The sequence below is a fragment of the Calidris pugnax genome, unplaced genomic scaffold (genome assembly GCF_001431845.1).
Source record: "Calidris pugnax isolate Ruff unplaced genomic scaffold, ASM143184v1 scaffold139, whole genome shotgun sequence".
NCBI lineage: Eukaryota > Metazoa > Chordata > Aves > Charadriiformes > Scolopacidae > Calidris > Calidris pugnax.
Window position 1 is genome coordinate 36,152 of NW_015090863.1, and position 25,385 is coordinate 61,536.

General features: G+C 50.7%; 2 protein-coding genes across 7 annotated transcripts; both read left to right on the plus strand.

The window, feature by feature from the left end:
• The first annotated feature begins 177 nt into the window (after window positions 1-177).
• TPST2 (tyrosylprotein sulfotransferase 2) lies at window positions 178-12,987 on the plus strand. 5 transcript variants are annotated; one of them, XM_014944825.1, is made up of 7 exons: window positions 178-197; window positions 2,806-2,874; window positions 5,836-6,744; window positions 8,103-8,301; window positions 9,653-9,703; window positions 10,866-10,914; window positions 12,520-12,987. In XM_014944825.1, the coding sequence occupies exons 3-6, from the start codon at window positions 5,909-5,911 to the stop codon at window positions 10,893-10,895; spliced, it is 1,116 nt and encodes a 371-aa protein (XP_014800311.1). In that variant the 5' UTR covers window positions 178-197; window positions 2,806-2,874; window positions 5,836-5,908; the 3' UTR covers window positions 10,896-10,914; window positions 12,520-12,987. The 5 variants fall into 5 exon arrangements, with proteins under 5 accessions (XP_014800311.1, XP_014800313.1, XP_014800314.1 ...); XM_014944827.1 differs by lacking the exon at window positions 178-197 and adding an exon at window positions 242-369 and having other exon boundaries at window positions 10,866-10,908; window positions 12,514-12,987; XM_014944823.1 differs by lacking the exon at window positions 178-197 and adding an exon at window positions 244-369.
• Window positions 12,988-14,185: 1,198 nt separating this feature from the next.
• TFIP11 (tuftelin interacting protein 11) lies at window positions 14,186-24,542 on the plus strand. 2 transcript variants are annotated; one of them, XM_014944830.1, is made up of 12 exons: window positions 14,186-14,494; window positions 15,372-15,525; window positions 16,006-16,162; window positions 17,328-17,455; window positions 17,689-17,841; window positions 18,666-19,175; window positions 19,783-19,889; window positions 20,129-20,297; window positions 21,080-21,323; window positions 21,954-22,096; window positions 22,368-22,533; window positions 24,103-24,542. In XM_014944830.1, exons 1-12 carry the CDS (start codon window positions 14,298-14,300, stop codon window positions 24,456-24,458), a joined length of 2,484 nt encoding a protein of 827 aa, XP_014800316.1. In that variant the 5' UTR covers window positions 14,186-14,297; the 3' UTR covers window positions 24,459-24,542. The 2 variants fall into 2 exon arrangements, with proteins under 2 accessions (XP_014800316.1, XP_014800315.1); XM_014944829.1 differs by lacking the exons at window positions 14,186-14,494; window positions 15,372-15,525; window positions 16,006-16,162 and adding an exon at window positions 16,625-16,807.
• Window positions 24,543-25,385: the final 843 nt, after the last annotated feature.

The following is a 25,385-nucleotide window of genomic DNA, read 5'->3' on the forward strand; positions in this document are numbered from 1 at the left end:
GATGTTGCTGCTCTCACCACTTGGTGGCCTGCAAGCAACTTCTGGTTTTTTTTTTTATTTTTGTCTTTTTGGTGTGGTTTTTTTTTGGTTTTTTTTTGAGTGCTGTAGGTTCAACAGCTTCACTTCATGCAGATAAAAGCTGGGGGCTCTTTTCTCACCTCCCGGAGCCTTGGGGCCGTTCCTGGCCTCCAGCAGAGGTTTGTACCGCGCTCCTGAGGGGCTGTGACACCCATCCATCGGGGTGGGCACCAAACGGCCGAGAAGGTTGGACCCTGCTCCCCTGCTCCAACCGTCCCCGCGGGGATCGATCCCGGCCACGGACGGACACCGACCCCGGGGTTGTGCAATGGGGCTGACGACACATTTTGGGTGAGGAGCCTCCTCCGCGGGCACGTAGGAGCGAGCAGAGATCCCTGCCTCCTCCCTGCTTTCCAGGGCTGCTCCTCCACCTCTCGGTGAATGTTTTAAACTTTTCTCCTTCAGCTTTTCCCCCCCGGGGCTGCTTTGAAATTGGTGCCCATCCCTTCCCGCTCCACGCCGTTCTTTCCGGGGCTCCTTGGACCCCTCTCTCTCCCGTTTGCTTGGGATGGGAGCATTTCTGTCCTGCTGAAGGGAGATGCTTTGGAGTCACCAGGCACTTTGGAAGATGCCACCAGGAGGATCCCTCCTGCCTTCGGCGGTGACAGCGCTTCTGGGCTCAGGTTGGGATGGTGGCAGCCACCCTCAGGCAGAGCTGTGTTTATTTTGGTGTTGCGTGCCGCCTGTGAATCAACTGGAGACTCTCAATTAAGCGATTAAATTTTGCTGATTTGCAAAGATGCACGCTTAGATAGACGGAGATATTTCTTGCTGACCACAGCTTCTGCTGCCGTTCCACCGCAAAAGCTGCCTGCAGTTCCTCATCCTCCTACGAAGCCCCAACGATTTGAACTAAAATTTTCCAGGCCCCACCTAACGTCTTTTGGGGAAGCTGCAGTTAATAACGATCATTTCTGGGAATTGTTTAAAGAGAAAATGCGTATATTTAATTTTTTTTTATACATTTTTTTTTTTTTGGATGGCGTGGAGCTTCTCGTCGAAACTGGGTTGGGTTGTTGGGGTTGTAACGCTTCGCTGCTTATAAAAAAAAAAAGCAAAAAAAAAAAAAAGAAAAGCATGGGAGTTGAGATGTTGCTTCATCACCACAGATGGTGCAGGGCAGCCCTGGTGGTGGTTGGCCCCTTTCACAACCGCAGGTGAAGGAGGCCGCGGAGGCTGCGGGTGGCTCGGTGCTGGCCCGGCGTCCATCCGGCACGGCCCCGCGCTGCGCTGGGAGGCGTCAGGAAGGAAGCGTGTGTGTGTCTGTGTGTCTGTGTGTCTGTCTGTGTGTGCTCGGGTGACAGCTTGGAGCTGTTTCTGGGGCTGGAGGGGGGGCTGTTCAACCACAACCGCATCCTCCGTGGTGCTCGCAGGAGCGCGGCCGGGGATGCGGATGATGCTGCTCCACAGACCTGCAGCCTCATCCCAACCCCGGAGGGGATGGAGGCCAGGTCTGGGTCGAGCCCTGCAGGGAATGGAGGGGCCATGCGTGCGATGGCGGGTAAAATTCTTGCAAAGCTGGTGCTGGGTGGAGTTTCCCTCTGTTTCTTAATTAGCGCTAAAGCGGAGGGGGCCGGGTGACGTTTTGATGGCAGCTGGGCAAGGGAGGAGGAGACTCTTGGGTGGCTGGAATAACAATTAGTGTCTGTACTTGAAATGTTCTCAAAAACATCCTCCCGAGGAGGCCGGGATGCATCGAGGGGGAAGGGCCTGACTGCAGCGTCCCCCACCACGAGCCCCTGGTCCTCTGCGGATGCTGTGAGCCTTGGAAGGTGCCATCCTGCCTCCTCAACGGGTCCTGACCCCTCGGGTGGCTTTGCTGGGAAACCTGCAGCCCTGCTGGGACAAAATTCAGTGAAATTCAGTGAAATTCCCCCCGTGCTGGGACAATTCCCCCCCTGCTGCTGCCTCCTGTGCCTGGAGGAGGGTGTTGTGCAGGGACAGGAGCCCTGCACCGGCGTGGTGTCACCAGGATGCTCGGTGCTCGCAGGATGGCTTCAGCCAAGGCAGGTGCTGAGCCCCCCAGGATGGGCGCAGTCCTCTCGGGTGCAGGCGTCGTGTCCTTGAGGGAAATCTGGCATTTGGGCCGATGTGCAGCTTTTGGTGTCCTCCTCAGTGGGGTTTGCATGCCCCAAGGGGTCGGTGCTGCCGCCTGGGTGGGTGGTGAGGCTGGAGGGAGATCTCTGGGACCCGTCTCCTTTTGCTCCGACTGCTTTGGGGACTGACCATACTCTGATTCGTGCCTGATTTTAGCATTTGTACCAAAACTTGCGACGGGTGAGTCCAGAGCTGCTTCCTCTGGGACGGGCTGTTGCTGTGATGGTTTGTGCGCGGTGGAAACGTGCCACATTCAGACTGTTGTCCCCTGGGTTTTAAACATCCCAGCTGCTCCTGTCCCCCCTCCCCGAGGCTTCTCCCTTCCAGGAGGCTTCATTTCCTAAAAGAGCAGTCACCTTCCTGCTTCTCTCAGTTTCCCCTTCTGGCTCAGCCCTGTGAACACAGTGCCAATGCCTTGGGTGGCCGTGTCACAGCCCTGTCACATCTGCCTCCCAGTGCTGGCTTTGAGCTGGGACCACCTTTTCCCTGGGCTCAGGGGGAGGCTGTGGGCAGGAGGGATGCGTGTGGCAGGGGATGTTGCCGAGGAGGAGAGCATGGCTGGTCAACTCGTGTGTGAAGATGCCTGTGATAAACGAACAAATGGACATTGTGGCTTTTCTCTCCCATCAGGTGGTCTCGTGGCCAGCTCTGGTTCGGCATGAAGCTGGGTTAGCAGCAAAATGAACTTCCCAGGGGAAGGTGAGTACGTACGGATGGCAGCCCCAGAGAGGCTGATTCCCCCTGTGATGCTGGGGGAATCATCATTTCATACCCCTGTGAGCACCACCACTGGTGGAGACACTGGTGGAGCACCACCACTGGTACCCTGATAATTCTGAATTGCCTTCACGAGCTGATAAGAAACACTTTAAGCCTTGTTTATACCAACATCCCACCAGCATGCAAAATAAGGAAGACTTTCTGCCCGTAGGACTTCTTGTGTCCTTGTCACTGCTCTGCTGTCACTTCCCCATCAGCTCCTGTCCTCCCTCTGCTCTCGGTGCCAGCCTTGCCCTGGTGGCAGCTGGGGCCAGAGCCCCTGGCTGTGGGTCACAGCAGTGTCCGAGCTGCACTTGGGGGCTTCTGATCAGGATCAGCTGCTGGCACTTTGATTTCTGCTCCCTGTCACCAGCTGCAGTGGTTTTCAGTCCCTGCTGCACTTTGATTTCTGCTCCCCATCACCAGCTGCAGTGGTTTTCAGTCCCTGCCGTGATGTGCCAGAGAAGCCCCTGAGAGCTTCCTCATTCCTGCTGGAATGAAAAGCTCTCAGAGCCCTAGAAGGACTAGAAGGTCGTTTGATCAGACAGCCGTGCCGCCTAATTAAGCCCTGATATTTTCCACTGGCTATCTGCTGCGGAGGAAGGTACCCATCCCTGCTCTCTCGTAGACTAATAAGCCCCATAAATTTGGGGGAATTCTTAGCAAAGGATCGCTCAAAAGAGTTGAAAATAAGCCAGGACTGGTTGTGGTCGCTCAGCAGAAGCACGTTCATGGATGCTTCTTCATCCCACTGGGGTAGTCCCAGTGGAGAAGTTCTTTTTCAGCCCTCCCAGTGCCTGGGGCAGAGTGGGGCTGTTCTGGGAGCAGTGGTGAGTCCAGCGGGATGGGAGAACCCATCAGAACCTGCCTCTCTGCCTTCCCCCTTGTCCCCACACTGGAATGAGAACTTCCCCTTGCTGCTGGCCTTGGATGGGCAGTGGTGGGGGCTGCGTGCCCTGGACAGGGTGGCAGGATGATCCCAGGTCCCCCCCAGCCTCCCGCTCCCCGCAGCAAAATGAGTGAGTCCCTTTGTTCCTCTCCGGCGACGCTGGGACTGGAGCTGCTGGGAGCATCTCGGTGGGAAACGCTCCCTCTAAGCCGTTTTTTGCAAAGAACAGAGCACTTCTGTGCTCCCAGCCTCCTTTTTAAACTGCAGATCTTTCCTGCTAATTAGCCCGTCCTGGTCTGCACAGCCGTAATTATTCCAGTTGGCCTTAAATCCTGATGGCTCCAGCTACAACGCATTGAAATGGGTCCTGTGTGGCATTTGCAATTATTTTTAGGGTGAACATTTGAATATATTTACATGACTGAAACGGATCAAGATAGCAGGAAGGAGCAGATGAGCGCTTGTCTTTTTAATGGCTCTGGCTCTGCCCGGTGTTGCACTGAAGGGCCGGAGCTCTTTGTTGTCCCCTCTTGATTTACATCTAAACAAATGGGGCAGCATTTGACTTCTTGACTTTTATAGGAAGTGGGGATTGCAATTCCAACTGTTTGACCTTGGGATGTTAAGCGGGAAGTTAATCCTGGTGCTAAAGGAGCCACAAAAAATGATGTCGGTGGCGATCTGACTTTGGAAAAACACATAGCTGGGTGGGCAGAGGGGCACTGCCTCTGCCTGGGGTGGTTTGAGCAGAATAAAAGGTAAAAGCAGAGCGGGTGGATGGCAGCAGCCCATGGTTTGTGGGTCCGGGTGGGTGGAGAGGGATGTCAGGGGTTGGAAGGGGAATGGAGCGAGTCCTGGAGTGCCCAGCTGGGTCTGGAGCCACCTCTGCTGGCTCTGGGGGGGCTCTCCCGCCTGCTCCCCCCTGCAAAGGGGCTGCTGCTAAACGTGCTCTTTCACGGGAGAGAGTCGAGAGGAGAAAAACCTTTTTTTCTGCAGCGGTTCTTTGGATTTTCAACAAAACAAAACCGCCTGGACGTCCCGTTCCTTCCAGCCCCTTCAGTGCCCGCCCCGGCCACATAATCACAAAGAGCTCGAAATCCCTGGGTGAGCCCAGGGGAGGATTGCAAAACCTGCGCTCGCAAAGGGAGCAGAAAAAAGGGGGGAGGAGGGTGTGGGGAACCCTGCCAGAGCTCGCAGGAGCCCTTCCCGGGTAGGCGGCAGAGCAGGGGACTTGCAGAAACTGCCAGGCTTCCTGCTGGAGATCCTCCCAACGAGCAGAAAAGAAAAACCCCAAAAAAGCCTTAATGCCAGAGGAAGCCTTCAAGGATTTTTACATAAGGTCAGTCCCTGGAGGAAGGGCACTTAACGCTGACTCCGTGTGTTGCTGTTCTAGCCTTATTAATTTGATTTCTCAAAGTGTTTCATTCTAATGGGTAACTGCTTTTCCTGACTCAGGCCCTTAAAAGTTGCATGAGATGCTTTTGTGTGGGTTTTTTTTTTTTTCCCCTCTTATTTCAGCTTTCTCCCCTCCCCTGGGGCAGCACAAAAGAAAATGTAGGAAGGGGGCAGGTGGCTGAGGGAAGTGAGAAGCCGGCGGTGCGCTGATCTCACTTTTGGGAGGAAGGAGAACTGCAGGGAGGGTCTGAGCTTCATCTGGGGTGGAACAGACTCTCTCTAAAGACTTTATATTTTTTTTAAGGACTGACAGGATACGCGTGGCCCCTCCCCTCCTCTCCCAAACACTCCTGGAGCTTTGCTTCAGCTGTAAACTTGTGATTCTGGGTAGGCAAACAGTCTAGAAGTAATCTCTTTGGGTGTGCTCTGAGGCAGATTTTAATCACCTTGCTGGGTAGAAGGCACCTAGTGTGGAAGCTGCTGATAAGTGAAAGAGATGACGAAAGCCTGGGTTGGTGTCAGCATCCTGAAGGAGCCAGGCTGGATGCTGAGGTGCTGGTGGGACTGGGTGGGATTGTGGGTCCTGCTCCTCTCACCGTGCTGTGTTTCTCTTGCAGATGCCCGTTGGGTTGAACACTTGGTAGCTGAAAGCTGAAGCGTGGGTCACCAGCCTGTGCGGAGGAGAACAGGATGCGGGTCACCATGAGGAGGGTCTTGCTGGTGGTGGGCTCGGTGGCGGCCCTGATGGTGACTCTGCACCTCGGGCAGCAGGTCCTGGAGTGCCAACAGGTCCTGAGTGAGAGGAGGCACAGGCTGATGAGACCTGAGAACGAGGAGCTGGTCATGATGGACTCCAACCACGTCGAGTACCGTTACAGCAAGGAGATGCCCCTGATATTCATTGGGGGGGTCCCGCGGAGCGGCACGACGCTGATGAGGGCCATGCTGGATGCTCACCCTGAGGTGCGCTGCGGGGAGGAGACCCGCATCATCCCCCGGGTGCTGGCCATGAGACAGGCCTGGTCCAAATCCGGGCGAGAGAAGATGCGCCTGGACGAGGCGGGGGTTACGGACCAAGTTTTGGACGCCGCCATGCAGGCCTTTATACTGGAAGTGATTGCCAAGCACGGTGAGCCGGCCAGGTACTTGTGCAACAAGGACCCCTTCACGCTCAAGTCCTCCGTCTACCTGTCCAGGTTGTTCCCCAACTCCAAATTCCTCTTGATGGTTCGAGACGGCCGGGCTTCCGTCCACTCCATGATCACCCGGAAAGTGACGATCGCGGGCTTCGACCTCAACAGCTACCGGGACTGCCTGACCAAGTGGAACAAAGCCATCGAGGTGATGTACTCCCAGTGCCTGGAGATCGGGCGCTCCCGCTGCCTGCCCGTCTACTACGAGCAGCTGGTGCTGCACCCCGAGCAGTCCATGCACGCCATCATGAAGTTCCTGGACATCTCCTGGAGCGACACAGTGCTGCACCACGAGGAGCTGATAGGGAAGCCCGGCGGGGTGTCGCTTTCCAAGTGAGTGTCTCAGCTCCTGCCTTGGCTTTCAGAGGAGCGTTTTCATCACCCAGAGCGGGTCGAGGCTGAAACTGGGGGCGAAGATGCGTTGCTTGTGTCTTCTGCCTGCTTCTTCAGGGGCAGAAGTGGCAGCACAGTCCGGTTTTGCTGACTAGGTTTTGTGTTGCTGAGCAGAAGACGCTATGAATACTAGCAATCTCGTCAGGCAAGGATTTTAGAGGCAGGTGACTGCTCTATTCATACCTCCTGACAATGCAGAAAGGATTTTGGTCTCTTAATTTGAAAAGAGCTGCTTGATCTGAAACGTGAGCTCTTCAATGCCTTTTTTTTTTCCTCCACCCATCCTCCAAATACCTCCTTGCCGCAATGAGTTTTGCTGCTAATGAATGGCTTTCAGTGGGGAGCAGTGATTTCTGCCAAGTTTGGTGCTGGTATTGCAGAATAAAAGAAATACCTGCTCCGTGGAGACACACCCCAGCGCTTCCTCCTCGCTGGCTGCCAGGGGCGTGCTTGCCTTCGCCCACCTTCTCCTCTTTTAATGCTCTTTCTTTCCTGGATGGAGGCTTAAGTCTAAATTAGCAAAATTGAAGTTGTAAGCCCTCTCACGAGGCTCGGGATCTGCAGCCTCTGTGCAAATTCATCCCTCTCAGGACGCCGCTTCCCTTGGCTGGAGTCAAGCAGGCGGCTGCTCGCCCCGGGCCAGCGTCCCACCAAGCCCAGGGGGCAGAGTTGGGGGGCTGTACCCACGAGGGGCTCGCTCTTCGGGGGGGCTTGGAGGGCAAGGACACGGCTGATGGGGAGCTTGTCCCAGCGCCCTGTCCCCAGGAAGGCAGCTGTGTAGGATAGAGAGACACCAGCACCTTTGATGGAGGAAGCCATGATTTCTCCGGGACTTTGAGCACTATTTGCTCAGAGTCAGTTTTGCTGAGGTTGCCTAAACAGATGAGTTTTGGGATTTTCAGTGACGTTGTCTGCACTACAGGCCACACGTCTTTCATTATTTTCCTGCAATAAGCAGAAGTGTCCTGGTAACACCCCGACCCTGGTGCAGGATGGATCCCCCCCACATCCAGGAGCACGCAACCTCTGGGGCTGTGGAAACCCCTGCCAGGATTCTCTCCCCCAGAGCAGGGCTGTGGGTGGGATGGGGCTGCTCTGGGGCTGCCCCACTGTCCCTGGCACCGGCTGTGCCCCGGGTGGTCCCAGTGTGTGCTGAGCACTCACCCTGCACCCGTGCCTTGGGCATTGGAAGGAAACTGTTGAACTGGCAGTGAACCTGGTTGAGGGCTGTGTGAAATCCAACTTTAGCCTCTTGTTTTGGTTTTTTTTGTTTTGTTTTGATTATTTTTTTCCCCCAGGATAGAACGATCCACGGACCAGGTTATCAAGCCGGTGAACATGGAGGCGTTGTCGAAATGGATCGGGCACATCCCGGGGGATGTGCTGCAGGACATGGCCCACATCGCGCCGATGCTCGCCAGGCTGGGCTACGACCCCTACGCCAACCCCCCCAACTACGGCCACCCCGACCCCTTGGTTGTCAACAACACGCACAGAGTGAGTGGTGCCGGGGGGAGGGCTGATATGGGGTGGGCTTTGGGGAGAGGTTGCACCCACAGAACCCCCCTGGAGCTGAGGTTGAACAGCATCAAGAAGAGAGAAGGGGAGAAGACAAACGATTTCTCGATTTCTCTCCTTTTTTTTTTTTTTTTTTTCTTGGGAGACTGGGAAGGCCAGACACCCGGGTGATTTCGAAACAGAGGCGTGTGGTAGATTTGAGCCTTGGCGTGGCTCGAGCTGCTGACGTTCCCTATGATTTTGTGGTGCTGGTCATTTTCTTCTGTTGTGGCAGATAGTGACCTGTCCCCTCCCCGACCCAGCCCCGCTCTCGGACCCGGGGCCGGGTGTGGAAGTTACTGGTGTGGGCTGGTGGTATCGAGGTGGCAGGGCTGTGTCGGCACCAGTCCCACCAGTCTGGCCCCAGGAGGAGCCTCAGACTGGGCTGTGTCTGCCTCTTGCTCACCAGCCACTCCCGCCGTCCCGCGGGGAATGCGAGTGGGGGCTCGTCATGCATTTGGGCAAAACCAGAAGGTTTTTTTGGTTTTTTGTTGTTTTTTTTTTTAGAATATTGACTCATAGCCCTGGAGCAGGACTGGAAGGAAGAAGCTGCAGAGCCACAGACAGCAGTTACTAAAGAGAGGGAGTTTCTCGTGCTTTGGGGTGGACTGGTTTCCTCCCTGGCCTGAGGCTGGGCTCTGCAACCACCCCAGTTTTGCACGTGCTCCCCATAATGGTGGCCTTGGACAAGGTGTTCTTTGTCACATTGGGGGGAGCAAGGGAACGTCTGTGCATGGGACCAGGTCCCTCTGGTATTATCTGCAAATCGTGGCCAGGCAGGGAAGCAGCAGCACTGACCTGGAAGGTTGGAATAGCTTTCCTGGAGCTGGTCCCTGCTCTGGTCTCTTCCAGCTCCTCTCTGCTCTCTCTGCTTATGAGGGCTGTTCTAGACACGGTGGTTTAGGTGAACATCTGCCCTGGGCAGGGTCAGCGACTCTTTGGGTCTCTGACGTGGACCTTTCAGTGCTTCTTGGGATGAATTTGGAGAAGTGGCACGATGGTAAAGACCAAAATACTCTCCCCTCCCAGGCTAAAGGGGAGACCAGAGAAGTGCTTGTGTCGGTTCCCTGCTCCGGTGGGATGCTCTTCCCTGTCTTTGGTTACAGTCAGAAAAGAGGAAACCTCCTGCTTTTGCCCCAATATAGCACCACGATGTAGAACAAAGACCCTTCAGGGTATTTCAGCTGGTTCAGGTTTACTGGGAGGTAGGATGCAATTAACGAGGTGGACTTACCCATGTTCATAGAGCCACTACCCCAGAAGGGTCACTCCCGTTTTCTCTTTTCCATAGGTTTTAAAGGGGGATTATAAAACGCCAGCCAATTTGAAAGGTCATCCGCAGGTAAGAGTCTGATGTCCCTTTCAGGTCTTTGCCCTCTTTGGTGAATCCTGGGTCCCTTGCTCCCTCTTATGGGCAATTGCAGGCTGGGCAGTGGGAAATGTCCCTGCTCTCTTGCCTCCATCCATGGGGAGGATGTGCCTCTCCTCCCTGCTGTGCTCCACTCCCACCCTTCACGCATTCCTTGTGGATTCTGTGCTCCTCAGACCCTGCTCATTCATCTCTGCCACTGTGTTCCACTCCCACCCTCCTTGTGGATTCTGTGCTCCTCAGACCCTGCTCATTCATCTCTGCCACCTCCTTCCCTGGTCTGTGTGTTTGGTTCCGTGCTGTGGGGCTCTGTGTTCACTCATCAGAAACTTGTGTTTTTCATTCTCTAAGACATTTCCTACCTTGCTTATTCCAAAATTCTTAAAGTTGCTGTTGCCGTGGGTCCCACCTGCCTTAGGGAAGGGGGGACTGGCTGATTTAGGGGTTATAGATAGGTCTAGTTCTTGTTCTCGGGTGGCTGTGTCAGAAAAACACTACAGGGCTCCCACCCTAAAGAGCGGTGCTCGAAAACAATTAATAACCATCTCTTGTGGGTCCCACCTGCCTTAGGGAAGGGGGGACTGGCTGATTTAGGGGTTATAGATAGGTCTAGTTCTTGTTCTCGGGTGGCTGTGTCAAAAAAACACTACGGGGCTCCCTCCCTAAAGAGTGGTGCTCGAAAACAATTAATAACCATCTCTTTTAATGAAAAGCAGTCCAACAACCATTGCATGTACAGGATTAAAATAGCAAAAAGCAAAAAAAAAGACTTCTTGACTCTGCAGGAAGCGCTCCCAGCACAGCAGGGAGATGGCCATAGATTGTTTTCGATCAAAGGTGCCGGGTTTTACCTGCTCAACATGTGGCCTCCTAAAAAAAAAAAAGCAGGGGGATTGAGCAGCGTGGCCAGCGTTGGGCGAGAGGACGCAGAGCCCAGTCCCGGCCGGAGGAAGCCAGGCTGTGCTGGGGCGAGCCAAGCCAGAGCCTGTGGTCTCCTGGCTGCTGGTTCTCTGCCCTTGTGCTGCTTTCCCCGTCCCAAATATTTCCTCTCCGTGCTGCTGGGAACGCCACGGGGATGGTTTGAGTTGCAGATGGCGGCTTAAAGCTGACCCCTTCTGTTTCCGGGTTGTTCTAGGTGACTCAGAACACATCATCTTCTCACTAAGAAAATTAATGATTTCCAGGTAAGACCTCCTACTTTATTTTGGGACTCGGGAAAATCTGCCTGCCTTGCTCCTGGGGTAGCATTCGCCTTGTGTCATTTCTTGTGCCTGTGGATTAGCCAGCCTGCTCCAGGCACCCTCGTTATGCGAATTATCTCTTTCACAGTTACTTTAGGTTTCCAGAACAACACTGTTACGTGAGAGGATTTGTCAGAAATTCTTTTTTTTTTTTTTCTTTTCCCGAGTGCTGGAAACAGGCTGACTTCAGCAAAATCCAAATCAGCCCCTTGGGAGAGTTTTTACTGACTGTCCCCGTGGGGAGCATTGAAACAGGATATGGGAACATGTAGATGAGCTGAGCTGCCCCCCAGCTGTCTTCTAGGGCCTGCTGTGGGCCCGTGGAAGGAAAGATAAAGCAGTTAAGATCTGGTGTCAGTTTGGAAAAACAAAGCTGCTATCTTGGCTTTCTGCTCCAGATACAACTGTTGGTGTGAGGGATGTTTTTCTGTCTCTCATTTCAGCTAGCCTCTCCCCTGAAACATAAAATGTCATTTTTCTTACTAAAAATGTCCCAGAAGCATTGAGTGAGAACAGAAGTTGAGTGCCTGCCGTCCTGGAGCTGGGACTTGGGTTTCTTTCTAACCATTTAAAAGCATTTTTTAAAAAGCATGAAAAGCATCCGTGTCTGGATTTCACCCGGGGAAGAGAAGTTTCTACCCTTCAGCACATGGTCCTTCCTCACTGGGCGATGTCACACGGGCAGCTGAAGGCACGACTTTGCAGTTGAACGTTTCTCTTCACCCTCTTTTTGCCTCACCATATTTTTTGGGTCAGCCCATCAAACCTGGGAACCCCAGGCAGAAACCCACCATGCTCAAATTACTGCCCTCCCTCACCCATGCCTGTCCCTCCCTTGGGGTTGATCTCACACCAATCTTCTAATGAAATTAATAAAGAGTAATTGGAGGGGGAGAAGAGCAGCGAACAAGCTGCTGAGCACATTATGGAGCCCACAGTGAACAGGTCAGCAAAGGGACCAGTGACCACCTAAGCATTAAAATGGGCTTATATGGGCACATAGAGACGTGTATTTGCACGTTAATTGACATAGAGCTTTACTGACATGGTTTAGTGATGGTTTTTTATCAGAGTTAGGTTGATGGTTGGACTAGATCACAGACTCTTAGAATCATCTGGGTTGGAAGGGACCTTCAAGATCATCTAGTCCAACCATTAACCTAACTTTGATTAAAAAAAACCCATCACTAAACCATGTCTCTAAGCGCTACGTCAACCTGTCTTCTGAACACCTCCAGGGATGGTGCCTCAACCACTGCCCTGGGCAGCCCATTCCAATGCCTGATAACCCTTCCAGTGTCAAAATTGTTCCTAATCTCCAACCTGAACCTCCCCTGGGGCAACTTGAGGCTGTTTCCTCTTGTCCCATCGCCTGTGACTTGGGAGAAGAGACCGACCCCCCCCCTGGCTACACCCTCCTTTCAGGGAGTTGGAGAGAGCAATAAGATGATCTTAAAGGTCCCTTCCAACCCAGACAATTCCATGATTCGTGGGGTTCCCTCCGTGCCGGGATCCTGCTCCTGAGCCCCTTGTGTCTCTCTCTTCCAGGACGCTGCCCGACGGCCTTTCCTTGCCCGACAAAGAAGAGTTTTGCGACGGCACCAGTGGAAATCGGTTATCCAAGCATATTGCTTGCTAATACTATTGCCAAAATGACTGCTATACGAGGAATGTATTTGCATTTATTTGCAAAAGGCCAAACCCCTTCGGACAGGCCGGATCTCTCCCCCCTCCCCAGCCTTTTCCCCCTGCTCCTGGTGGAAGCAGCCATGGAAATCCACGTTCGAGGGGGAAGCCGGCACACAGCGGGAAGGGGTTTCGTAGGCTGTGGCCGGAGGACTCGTTAAATTGCGTTTTAAGTGTCTGGTAACGCTGTTCTCTCAGTGACGGGTCAGAAATAGCCCCCCTGACCTTGTAGAGCCTTTGTGGTGCCAGTGATTCCCCCCCCCACCCCAGCCCTCCCTTCACTGTGACTTACAGAGGCTATTGCAGAGTTAATATATGAGCCCGCCCATACCCCACTCGCCTCCTCCCGTTGTTGCACACCATTAAAGTATTGTTTTAATAAAAATAAACCCTCCCTCTCTGCTCCCGCGGGCGGTGATGGTTGGACTAGATCACAGACTCTTAGAATCATCTGGGTTGGAAGGGACCTTCAAGATCATCTAGGCCAACCATTAACCTACCTTTGATTAAAAAAAACCCATCCCTAAACCATGTCTCTAAGCGCTACGTCAACCTGTCTTCTGAACACCTCCAGGGATGGTGCCTCAACCACTGCCCTGGGCAGCCCATTCCAATGCCTGATAACCGTTCCAGTGTCAAAATTGTTCCTAATCTCCAACCTGAACCTCCCCTGGGGCAACTTGAGGCTGTTTCCTCTTGTCCCATCGCCTGTGACTTGGGAGGAGAGACCGACCCCCCCCCTGGCTACACCCTCCTTTCAGGGAGTTGGAGAGAGCAATAAGATGATCTTAAAGGTCCCTTCCAACCCAGACAATTCTATGATTCGTGGGGTTCCCTCCGTGCCGGGATCCTGCTCCTGAGCCCCTTGTGTCTCTCTCTTCCAGGACGCTGCCCGACGGCCTTTCCTTGCCCGACAAAGAAGAGTTTTGCGACGGCACCAGTGGAAATCGGTTATCCAAGCATATTGCTTGCTAATACTATTGCCAAAATGACTGCTATACGAGGAATGTATTTGCATTTATTTGCAAAAGGCCAAACCCCTTCGGACAGGCCGGATCTCTCCCCCCTCCCCAGCCTTTTCCCCCTGCTCCTGGTGGAAGCAGCCATGGAAATCCACGTTCGAGGGGGAAGCCGGCACACAGCGGGAAGGGGTTTCGTAGGCTGTGGCCGGAGGACTCGTTAAATTGCGTTTTAAGTGTCTGGTAACGCTGTTCTCTCAGTGACGGGTCAGAAATAGCCCCCCTGACCTTGTAGAGCCTTTGTGGTGCCAGTGATTCCCCCCCCCACCCCAGCCCTCCCTTCACTGTGACTTACAGAGGCTATTGCAGAGTTAATATATGAGCCCGCCCATACCCCACTCGCCTCCTCCCGTTGTTGCACACCATTAAAGTATTGTTTTAATAAAAATAAACCCTCCCTCTCTGCTCCCGCGGGCGGTGCAGGCCGCGTCTCCAAACCATAGAGAAGCGGCTGCCAGCGCGGCCCCCCTCCCGCCAACTCTATGGTTGTGGGCGGGGCTAGAGCGGCGCGTTACCGGAAGGAGGCTGTTTACTTCCGGGAAGAAGCGGCGGCAGGGCCGGGGGTCGGCGGGGTGTTGGTTGTGTGGGCCCCGGGGGTCGGGGTTGTCCCCCGCCGTCGCCATGTCGATGTCGCACCTGTACGGCACGGACGGGGACGATGGGGTGGAGATGGAGAACTTCGAGGTGTCGGACTGGGACCTGCAGAACGAGTTCAACCCCCACCGGCAGCGCCACCGGCAGACCAAGGAGGAGGCCACCTACGGCGTGTGGGCCGAGCGCGACTCGGATGAGGAGAGGCCCAGCTTCGGTGGCAAGCGGTACGGGCCGGGGATGGGGACGGGGGGAAAGGGGGACCCCCAGGGCCCAGCCGTCCCCTCTCGCCCGCGGCCGGGCCTCTGGCGGCTCCCGGTTGCGGGTGTGCGGAGCCGCGGGGGCAGGGCTGGGGCTGCTGCCCCGCTTCGTGGTGATTTTCAGGTTGCAACGCGCTTCTGAACAGCCCAGCTTGGGACAGGGGCTACCGTGGGGTGTACAGAGCTGCCTGTGAGGACTTAGGCCCACGAAGATGCCGGGAGGGCTGGAGCCCCTCTGCTGGGAGGGGGGACTGAGAGCTGGGGGGGTTTAGCTTGGAGAAGAGAAGGCTCCGGGGAGACCTCAGAGCCCCTTCCAGTCCCTAAAGGGGCTCCAGGAGAGATGGCGAGGGACTCTTCATCAGGGAATGGAGTGATAGGACGAGGGGGAGCGTTTTTTAGCTGAAAGAGGGGAGATTTAGATTAGATATTAAGTAGAAATTTTTCCTTCTGAGGGTGGTGAGAGCCTGGCCCAGGTTGCCCAGAGAAGCTGTGGCTGCCCCATCCCTGGAGGGGTTCAAGGCCAAGTTGGAGGGGGCTTGGAGCAACCTGGTGTGGTGGGAGGTGTCCCTGCCCAGGGCAGGGGGGTTGGAACTTGGAACTAGATGATCTTTAAGGTTTCTTCCAACCCAAACAATTCTGTGATTCTGTGTCTGTGCAAGTGTGTCCCAGCTGCACAGGTGGCAAGAACAGTTGTTTCCTGGCAAAAAGCGCACAAAACTGCTCGTTAGTTTTTAATATTTAATTTTAAGGGGGAGGGGGATGTATCTAAAGCATAGTAGTCCCCATGCTTGTGTAGGAATGCCCACTGGAACAGGATTCACTCATGGGTCCTGTTCTGCTGTAGCTCTAGGGATTACTCAGCCCCCGTGAATTTCATCAGCGCCGGGCTGAAAAAGTCAGCGGCCGAGGATATGTCAGAGGAAGACTCTGATGAAGATGAAAAGCCAGTGAAGCAGGAAGAAATCCAAAAAGAGTTTGTGCCAAAGAAGTTAAAAACAGTGAGTTATCTGGGAAGTTTTCAATTGTGCGTAATGTATTTATGAAAAGTAGAGCGATAAAAAAAGGGGAGAAATAATTGAAAGCAGAGAACCACATGTGAGAGCAGGCCATTAAGGGAGGTGTTTTCTTTGTCTTTTGGAGCTATTCTGATGTATTGTTGTGTGTCCACTTAGGCCCTTTTGTCTTCCTTTCTTTTCCCTTGGGTTAATTGAGGTTAAAATAAAAGAATGCCTGTGGTTTACTGCCATTCAAAGACTTTTTATTTTATTTTTAATCTTGCAGAACGGTGTGACAAGTCTACGTATGGCATAGATTAGAAAGTAGACTGTTTTATTTTGGTTACCAAATGCAGAAAGAATCAGGAATCATTCTTCAGCTGAAGTCAGTGGCAGAGCCCAATAACAGTTACACAGAGCTCGGTTAGTACGATACCTTAAGGTTGTGTGGGGTATTTTTTTTTTGTTTATTTGTTTTAACAGGGTGGTAATTTCAAGCCTAGTCAGAAAGGCTTTGTAGGAGGAACAAAATCTTTTGTGGATTTTGGAAGCTGGGAGAGACACACAAAGGGAATTGGGCAGAAGCTGCTCCAGAAGATGGGTTATGTCCCTGGAAGAGGTCTCGGGAAGAATGCTCAAGGTACTGTGATTGTGTGTTTGTCATTTATTGTTAACTAGTAATTCGGAGGAGAGACTGGATTCCTTAAAGAACTGCTGTCTGTAGATGGCTTATAACTTCATTCTTGTTTTCTTGCCTTTCTTGCAAGTTATCTGGGTCCTTGTGATAAGATACGTTTGTGTTTGAATTTTAAAAAAAACAATTTTATGCGCTTATTTTGTGAGAGGAAAAGAAAGAAAAAAGATAAATTCCAAAGGTAGTCAGATCACAGAAAAGGAGATGTTATTTTACGTGAAATGAAGTGAAATGCAGATGTGAATAATACTTTGCTTTGGGGTTTTTTTGGTGTATGCTGGAATTAAGTGATTTTATAGAGGCAGAATACCAGACTGGATGTATTCTTCAGCTGAAGTCAGTGGCAGAGCCCAATAACAGTTACACAGAGCTCGGTTAGTACGATACCTTAAGGTTGTGTGGGGTATTTTTTTTTTGTTTATTTGTTTTAACAGGGTGGTAATTTCAAGCCTAGTCAGAAAGGCTTTGTAGGAGGAACAAAATCTTTTGTGGATTTTGGAAGCTGGGAGAGACACACAAAGGGAATTGGGCAGAAGCTGCTCCAGAAGATGGGTTATGTCCCTGGAAGAGGTCTCGGGAAGAATGCTCAAGGTACTGTGATTGTGTGTTTGTCATTTATTGTTAACTAGTAATTCGGAGGAGAGACTGGATTCCTTAAAGAACTGCTGTCTGTAGATGGCTTATAACTTCATTCTTGTTTTCTTGCCTTTCTTGCAAGTTATCTGGGTCCTTGTGATAAGATACGTTTGTGTTTGAATTTTAAAAAAAACAATTTTATGCGCTTATTTTGTGAGAGGAAAAGAAAGAAAAAAGATAAATTCCAAAGGTATTCAGATCACAGAAAAGGAGATGTTATTATACGTGAAATGAAGTGAAATGCAGATGTGAATAATACTTTGCTTTGGGGTTTTTTTGGTGTATGCTGGAATTAAGTGATTTTATAGAGGCAGAATAAGGAGTTTTTTTTTGTGTGTGTTGGAATTAAGTGATTTTATAGAGGCAGAATACCAGACTGGATGTTTGTGCTGATTTGATAACTTAATGTACTGTAGGAAAAGCATTTGCTATTCTTAGCAAACTGCTCCTTCTGATCTACCTACCGTCCTCTTAGGTATTATCAACCCCATTGAGGCCAAACAAAGAAAAGGCAAAGGAGCTGTGGGGGCATATGGCTCTGAAAGAACCACCCAATCTTTGCAAGACTTCCCTGTCGTGGACTCCGAGGAAGAAGCTGAGGAGGTATTTGTATGATTCTTGGTATATTTATTTCCCTGTCATTTTGTATGTACAAAATTCAGTTCTAATATTAGGATTGTGAATAAGACAGTTAATTAAGCTGATTTGTCACTGAGCTCTACCACTTCCTCCATTATTTTGCTGTACAGCATTCTTTGTTTTCCTGTAGAAAACGGAGGCAAATTTTGGGGTGTGATTAAGAGCAGCAACCACAATTCTTCTTTGGTTTTGTTTAGGAATTTCAAAAAGAGCTCAGTCAGTGGCGGAAGGATCCTAATGGAGGCAAGAAAAAGCCCAAATACAGCTATAAGACAGTAGAAGAACTGAAAGCCAAGGGTAGGATCAGCAAGCAGCTTGCAGCCCCTCAGAAGGAGCTGTCTCAAGTCAAGGTAAGGCTGATAACACAAGAGGTGGCATCTCTGGGAAAAAGTTTTGTTCAGTTTGGTGCTGTGAGTGCTGTTTAGCCATCAGTAACCTTAACAGAAGCCAGTTCTAAGAACTGACCATTTGCAGCCTCAGGAAAAGGCCTCAGACTCATCAGTGAGTCATCTAATAGACCACTGTCTCTCCTGGGACATTGGATTTGTTTCTAAGCAAGTTCTTTGGTCTCAAAAAAAAAAAAAAGCAAATGAGTTTAAATGTGTTTTGGTTTTTTTAATGCAAGTTATGTTTAATTGTTTCACATTTGTCATAGATAAAACACTCATCCACTTCAGAAAGCACAGTTGTCCTTGTTGGGACTGTGCAACTAAACACATAGTTTGAACCATCTTCTACCTAAAAGGGGGACAGTAAGGGATTTGTTTTGTATGCATTTACTAAAATTATTCATTTAAAATTAACACGTCTTTAAAAAAAGTATAAAAGTACTGAAGACCTACATTCAGTAACGAACAGCATACTACTTGCTTCATTGCTGCTTGTAGAATTATTCAGTGAAATGGTAAAATTGAGCTCAGAAGAGGTGACTCTTCCAGCTCTGATTCCAAATTGTTTCTTATTCATTCTAACTCTTGGCGTCTGGAGTGAGTGGGCCTTTTTGGAGGCAATCCCTGCTTGCCTCATTCAGAATACCAGTGTGTATTACTAGCCTGCTGGAGTAGTCACTGTACTTGGAAATCCTCAGTTTTCAATTTGAAGTAAGGGATTTTTCTCCTCTTTTAAACACGAGATACAAGTGTTTTGAGACGCGTTTGTTCTCGTTTGTTGGAAGGTCATAGACATGACGGGCCGGGAACAAAAAGTTTATTACAGCTACAGTCAAATTAGCCATAAACACAACATCCCAGATGACAGCCCTCAGCAGCCACTGGGCAAAGACTCCAAGCCTCAGGGATTTGCCTTGCCCGAGCTGGAGCACAACTTACAGCTTCTCATCGACATCACGGAGCAGGAGATCATCCAGAACGACCGGCAGCTGCAGTACGAGAGGGACATGGTGGTCAACTTGACCCATGAGATCCAGAAGATGTCTGAAGTCCTCTCCCACGAGGAGACGGCCATCCGCAATCTCAGCAAGGTGCTGGAGATGGTGGAAGAGTGCGAGAGGCGGATGCAGCCCGGTTGTGAGAATCCCTTAACCCTGGATGAGTGTGCAAAGATATTTGAGACGCTTCAAGACAAGTACTACGAAGAGTACAGGATGTCTCACAGGGTGGATCTGGCAGTAGCAATAGTCTACCCTCTCATGAAAGATTATTTCAAGAACTGGGATCCCCTCAAGGTGTGTGTTAGTTTGATTTATCTGCAGTTTTTACTTGGTGGCTTAAGTAGTCTTTATTATCTTGACTCCTTTCTCACTCCTTGTCCCAAATTCCTCATCAGTCTGGAGAGAAAGGAAAAAAAAAACAACCCAAAACCCCACTCTGCACCTACTCTCAGCCATTTGCTACTACTAAAGGCTACTGTTCTGCAAAGCAGCTAGTAATTTAGGAGCTTGTAAGGTTAAAATCAATCCCTTTCAGGAGTGTTGGGAAGAAAAAAAAGCCTGTAGTTATTTTTTAGCAAAAGCAGGAGAGGTCTGTCTTGTAGGTAGTCAGACATGTGATATATGTTCTTAATTACATTTAGGGTGGTAGGTCAGAGTCTGAATTATCTCAGTACACCTGAAAAAGTTCAGACTGTCCTCTTCCCCCCCCTCTGGATGTATGTTAAATCCCTAAAGTGGGATTTTCCTCTTGTGGGACTTTACTAAGGGCAGCTGCAAGCTCCTGGCTCGCCTCTGGAGCGGGTGAGGAAGCTGTGTGTAGCCGAGCACACCGCCAGCCTGCTCTTTGTAGACACCAGCTGAAATTAATGAGTAAAGGCTGCTCGTGTCATATCTTTTCCAGGACTGTACATATGGCACAGAGATCATAGCCAAGTGGAAGAACCTTTTGGAAAACGACCAGCTGTTATCACACGGTGGGCAGGACCTGTCAGCAGATGCTTTTCACAGGTAAAAAACACAATGAGTTTGTACTTTGTGCAGCATCTTCAAGCGCCGCTTCCTCAGGAAGGAACAGAAAGGAACATGTTTTCCAGATGATTCTCTTGATGTGTCTGTTAAAATCCAGCTGTCAGCTGTATAAAAAGAAAGAGCTTTTAAGTAACAGTTACCATTTGGTTTATTTAGGCCTGGGGCTAGAGCTTTAAGCTTAGCTTTGATTTATTTATATTATTTTATTTTTTTTCCAGATTGATGTGGGAAATCTGGATGCCATATGTCAGAAACATAGTGGCACAGTGGCAGCCGAGGAACTGTGGGTCGATGGTGGATTTCTTGGATAGCTGGGTAAATGTTGTTCCTGTCTGGATACTGGATAACATTCTGGATCAGCTCATCTTCCCCAAGCTACAGAAGGAGGTAAGAGGAGAGGGCTGCAAATGAAGCCATGCTCTGAACCAGTATTTGAATTTCAGTCAAGGAGAACTTGTAAAATATTGGTTTGCTGCCTCTGATGATGCATTTTGGAGTTAGGTGGTTGCATTGATGATCACCTGTAGGGAGGTGATCATCGCACTGGTGAGGCCCTACCTCAAGTACTGTGTCCAGTTTTGGGCCCCTCACCACAAAAAAACACATTGAGGTGCTGGAGTTGGTCCAGAGAAGGGCAACGGAGCTGGTGAGGGGTCTGGAGAGTGTCTCATGAGGAGAGGCTGAGGGAGCTGGGGGTGTTCAGCCTGGAGAAAAGGAGGCTGAGGGGAGACCTTATTGCTCTCTCCAACTCCCTGAAAGGAGGGTGTAGCCAGGGGGGGGTCGGTCTCTTCTCCCAAGGAACAGGCCATGGGACAAGAGGAAACGGCCTCAAGTTGCACCAGGGGAGGTTCAGGTTGGAGATTAGGAAAAATTTTTCCACTGAAAGGGTTATTAAGCCTTGGAATGGGCTGCCCAGGGAAGTGGTGGAGCCACCATCCCTGGAGGAATTTAAAAGATGGGTTGACATAGAGCTTAGAGACATGGTTTGGTGATGGGTTTTGTCAGTGTTGGGTTGATGGTTGGACTAGACGATCCTTAAGATCCCTTCCAACCTAGACAATGCTATGATTCTATCCCTTCCAACCTAAACAATGCTATGATTCTGGCTCTTTTTTGTATCTAGCAAGACTTCCTGGACTTATTTTAATCTTTTTCTGTTTTACCTCAAGGTGGAAAGCTGGAATCCTTTGACAGACACGGTCCCAATCCACTCGTGGATCCATCCCTGGCTGCCCCTGATGCAGGCGCGGCTGGAGCCGCTCTATTCTCCCATCCGCAACAAGCTGGCCAACGCGCTGCAGAAGTGGCATCCCAGTGACTCCTCTGCCAAACTTATCCTCCAGCCCTGGAAAGATGTCTTCACACCTGGGTCCTGGGAGGCTTTCATGGTCAAAAACATCGTGCCTAAATTAGGTGAGGGAGTGCTGAATTTCTGGAGTCTGCTGGTTGCCACCTTCTCCCTTACGCCTAGAAAAGATAGATGTGAGCATAATTCCCAGTGTTACTTTAAAGAATATTATTACTAAGTTTAGACCAAGGTTTTTCTGCTATTAGTACCATGTATATTCTGGAAAATACAGGGAAATGCTCTGATTATTCTCAATGTTTTCTATCCTATTTTTTTAAATCACTTGATTCTTTTGTTCTTGAGCTGACAGGAATATCTGATAGCTGTCAGATAGCTCCAAGCTGTAAAATGTCTCTCTGTTACCCCTGCATTCTTTGAGCTGTGCTAATGAGATTTTGTAATTCTCCATTCAGCTGTGCAAGCTGGCTAAAAGGCTCTGTAGTCTAAAAAAAAAAAAATAAAGCCAAATTTAAGTTTCTCAGTTTTAGCAGCAAATTGTAGTCACTGGAAATGGAAGCGCATTGTTTTGGTGGCAGGGATCAGCCAAACGGTTTAAACATCCTGAATGGCCCTTATGCAGGGTAATTTGCAATGCAAGTGCTCCTCAAATCATGTGTTTTGCCAGTGAAATAGGTCAGGGCACTGATAAAATCGTGAGTCAAGTTTTTTTCTGACTCTTCTCCCCCCTTTTCCAGGGATGTGTTTGAACGAACTCATCATAAACCCTCACCAGCAGCACATGGATGCCTTCTACTGGGTGATTGACTGGGAAGGGATGATTTCTGTCTCCAGTCTTGTTGGGCTGCTGGAGAAACACTTCTTCCCAAAGTGGCTGCAGGTGAGAAACTGTCAAGGCTGAGTAAAGAGGCTCAATTCACTGGGAAGTGTTTCAGTAACTTTTACCTAGAAATTGCTGCCCCAGTGCTGAAATGGTTTAACTACCATTTAATGGGGTGATTTCCACTCATAGCTCCATACACCTCAGAACAGACTATTTCTTAAGACTGTCACAGTCCTTTCTTTAATTGAAAGTTCTGTAATAAACTAAGTGATAATGAGGATTCTCCTCCATAAATTTATCTATCCTACTGCCTTGTGTTGTTTTGCAGGTGCTGTGCTCTTGGCTTAGTAACAGCCCCAATTACGAAGAGATTACCAAGTGGTACTTGGGTTGGAAATCCATGTTCTCGGACCAAGTGTTGGCTCATCCATCCATCAAAGACAAATTTAATGAAGCTCTCGATATCATGAACCGGGCTGTCTCTTCCAGCGTTGGTAGGTGGCTTGTGGTGATGGTAGAAAAGCAGTGCTTGGTTTTTGGGAGCCTGTGTTTAGGTGTGGCCCTGCTGATTGGTGTAGCATCTCCCATGAGCAGTGAAATTCAAAGAGTGCTTCACCCTGCCGTGTCCATAAATAACACCTGGAAGATCCTCATTAATTTCTGTGCTCCACTGAAGCAGAAACAGATTCTTGGTGACTGCCTGTGCCATTAAGCAACCGATTCTCTTTCAGCCTTGCCTGCTGAGAGTGTATTTTCTCTCAGTCAGTGAGTGCTGTGGTTTAACCCCAGGTGGCAGCAAGGACCACGCAGTCACTCGCTCAGTTCTCCCCCCATCCTGCCCCTCCCCAAAGTGTAGGGAGAAAAGGAGGGGAAAAGAAACATAGAGGATGCCAGCAATGTGCCCTTGTAGCCAAGAAGGCCAGTAGCATCCTGGGGTGCATCAGGAAGAGTGTGACCAGTTGAAGGAGGTCATCCTCCCCCTCTGCTCTGCCATGGTGAGGCCCCATCTGGAGCACTGGGACCAGTTCTGGGCTCCCCAGTTCAAGGAGGACAGGGAACTGCTGGAGAGGGGACAGCAGAGGCTACAGAGATGATGAGGGGCCTGGAGCATCTCTCTTATGAGGAAAGGCTGAGGGACTTGGGTCTTTTTAGTCTGGAGAAGAGAAGACTGAGAGGGGATCTGATCAACGCCTATAAATACTGGAAGGGTGGGTGTCAGGAGGATGGGGCCAGTTCTTTTTCAGTGGTGCCCAGTGACAGGACAAGAGGAAATGGGCACAAACTGGAATGTAAGAAGTTCCATCTAAACATGAGGAGGAACTTCTTGATTTTGAGGGTGGCAGAGCCCTGGCAGAGGCTGCCCAGAGAGGTGGTGGAGTCTCCATCTCTGGAGACATTCAAACCCACCTGGACACGTTCCTGTGGGACCTGCTCTGGGTGGACCTGCTCTGGCAGGGGGTTGGCCTAGATGATCTCCAGAGGTCATTTCCAACCCCGTATCATTCCACCCTGTAGCAGTGCACCATCCTCCTCTCTGTGTGTATGCACAGATCCAATCTGGGAACATACCCATTCCTGTTGCTTCTGCTGCAGTTCACTTAGTTGATGCTTTTCACTGAAAGGGTTCTCAGCCATTGGCCCTGTAGCAGTGCACGATCCTCCTCTCTGTGTGCACAGATACAATCTGGGAACATACCCATTCCTCTTGCTTCTGCTGCAGTTCACTTAGCTGATGCTGTTTGGCAAAGTTGATGCTTTTCACCGAAAGGGTTCTCAGCCATTGGAATGGGCTGCCCAGGGAGGTGGTTGAGGCCCCATCCCTGGAGGTGTTCAAAAGACGGGTTGATGTAGTGCTGGGAGGGATGGTTTAGTGATGATGCTCCTTGTTTGTTGTGTGGGTGTCTATTTTTGTCAGTCAGGTTGACGGTTGGACAAGATGCTCTTGAAGGTCCCTTCCAACCTAGAAGATTCTGTGATTCAGAGAATTATTGATTGTGTCCTGGACTGCAGTGCTAGGAGTGGGTTGGCACCTTGTTTTCATGTGGTTTTGTCTCCCCAAACAGGCGGGTACATGCAGCCAGGTGCCCGGGAGAACATCGCGTACCTCACGCACACGGAGCGGAGGAAGGATTTCCAGTACGAGGCCATGCAGGAGCGGCGGGAGGCGGAGAACATGGCGCAGCGCGGCATCGGCATGGCCGCCAGCTCCGTGCCCATGAACTTCAAGGACTTGATTCAGACCAAAGCTGAGGAGCACAACATCGTGTTCATGCCCGTGATCGGGAAGCGGCACGAAGGGAAGCAGCTCTACACCTTCGGCCGCATCGTCATTTACATCGACCGAGGCGTCGTGTTCGTACAAGGAGAAAAGACTTGGGTGCCCACCTCCCTCCAGAGCCTCATTGACATGGCAAAGTGAGGCCTCCCCCCACTTCGGACTGTGAAGAGCACCTTGCTAACATTTTTAGTGTAATTTAGAATAAAGAAGCTACAGATTTGTAAATAGGAGTGAAACTCATGCTGTATGCCAGGATTTTTTTTTGCTTAGAAGAGCTGTTCATAGAATCATTGAGGTTGGAAGAGACCCTTGGGATCATCGAGTCCAACCATCTCCCCTACTCTACAAAGTCCTCCCCTACACCATATCCCTCAGTACCCCATCTAAATGTCCCTTAAACACATCCAGGGATGGTGACTCAACCCCCTCCCTGGGCAGCCTGTTCCAATGCCCGACCACTCTTTCAGTGAAAAATTCCTTCCTAATGTTCAGTCTAAACCTCCCCTGTTGGAGCTTGAAGCCGTTCCCTCTTGTTCTGTCATTAATTACCTGTGAGAAGAGACCAGCACCAACCTCTCTACAGTGTCCTTTCAAGTAGTTGTAGAGAGTGATGAGGTCTCCCCTCAGCCTCCTCTTCCTCAAACTAAACAGTCCCAGCTCCTTCAGCTGCTCTTCATATGATTTGTCTTCCAGGCCCTTCACTAGTTTTGTTGCACTCGCTCCAGCACCTCCAGATCTCTCTTGTATTGAGGTGCCCAGAACTGGACACAACACTCCAGGTGTGGCCTCACCAGTGCTGAGTACAGGGGGGCAATCACCTCCCTGCTTCTGCTGGTCATGGTATTTCTAATACAAGCCAGAATGCTGTTGGCTTTCTTGGCCACCTGGGCACACTGCTGGCTCATACTCAGCTGCTTGTCACTTCAGGCAGTGTCAAGAGATGAAACTACACCTGGAAAGTCGGTGCTAAGGGAGGAACAAGCAGTTGTGATGGTTGTTGTCAGTGCCAGCTGTGACAGAGGTTTCTCAGCAGGTTAGAAGGACCACAGGAGGTGATTCTCTGTCCCA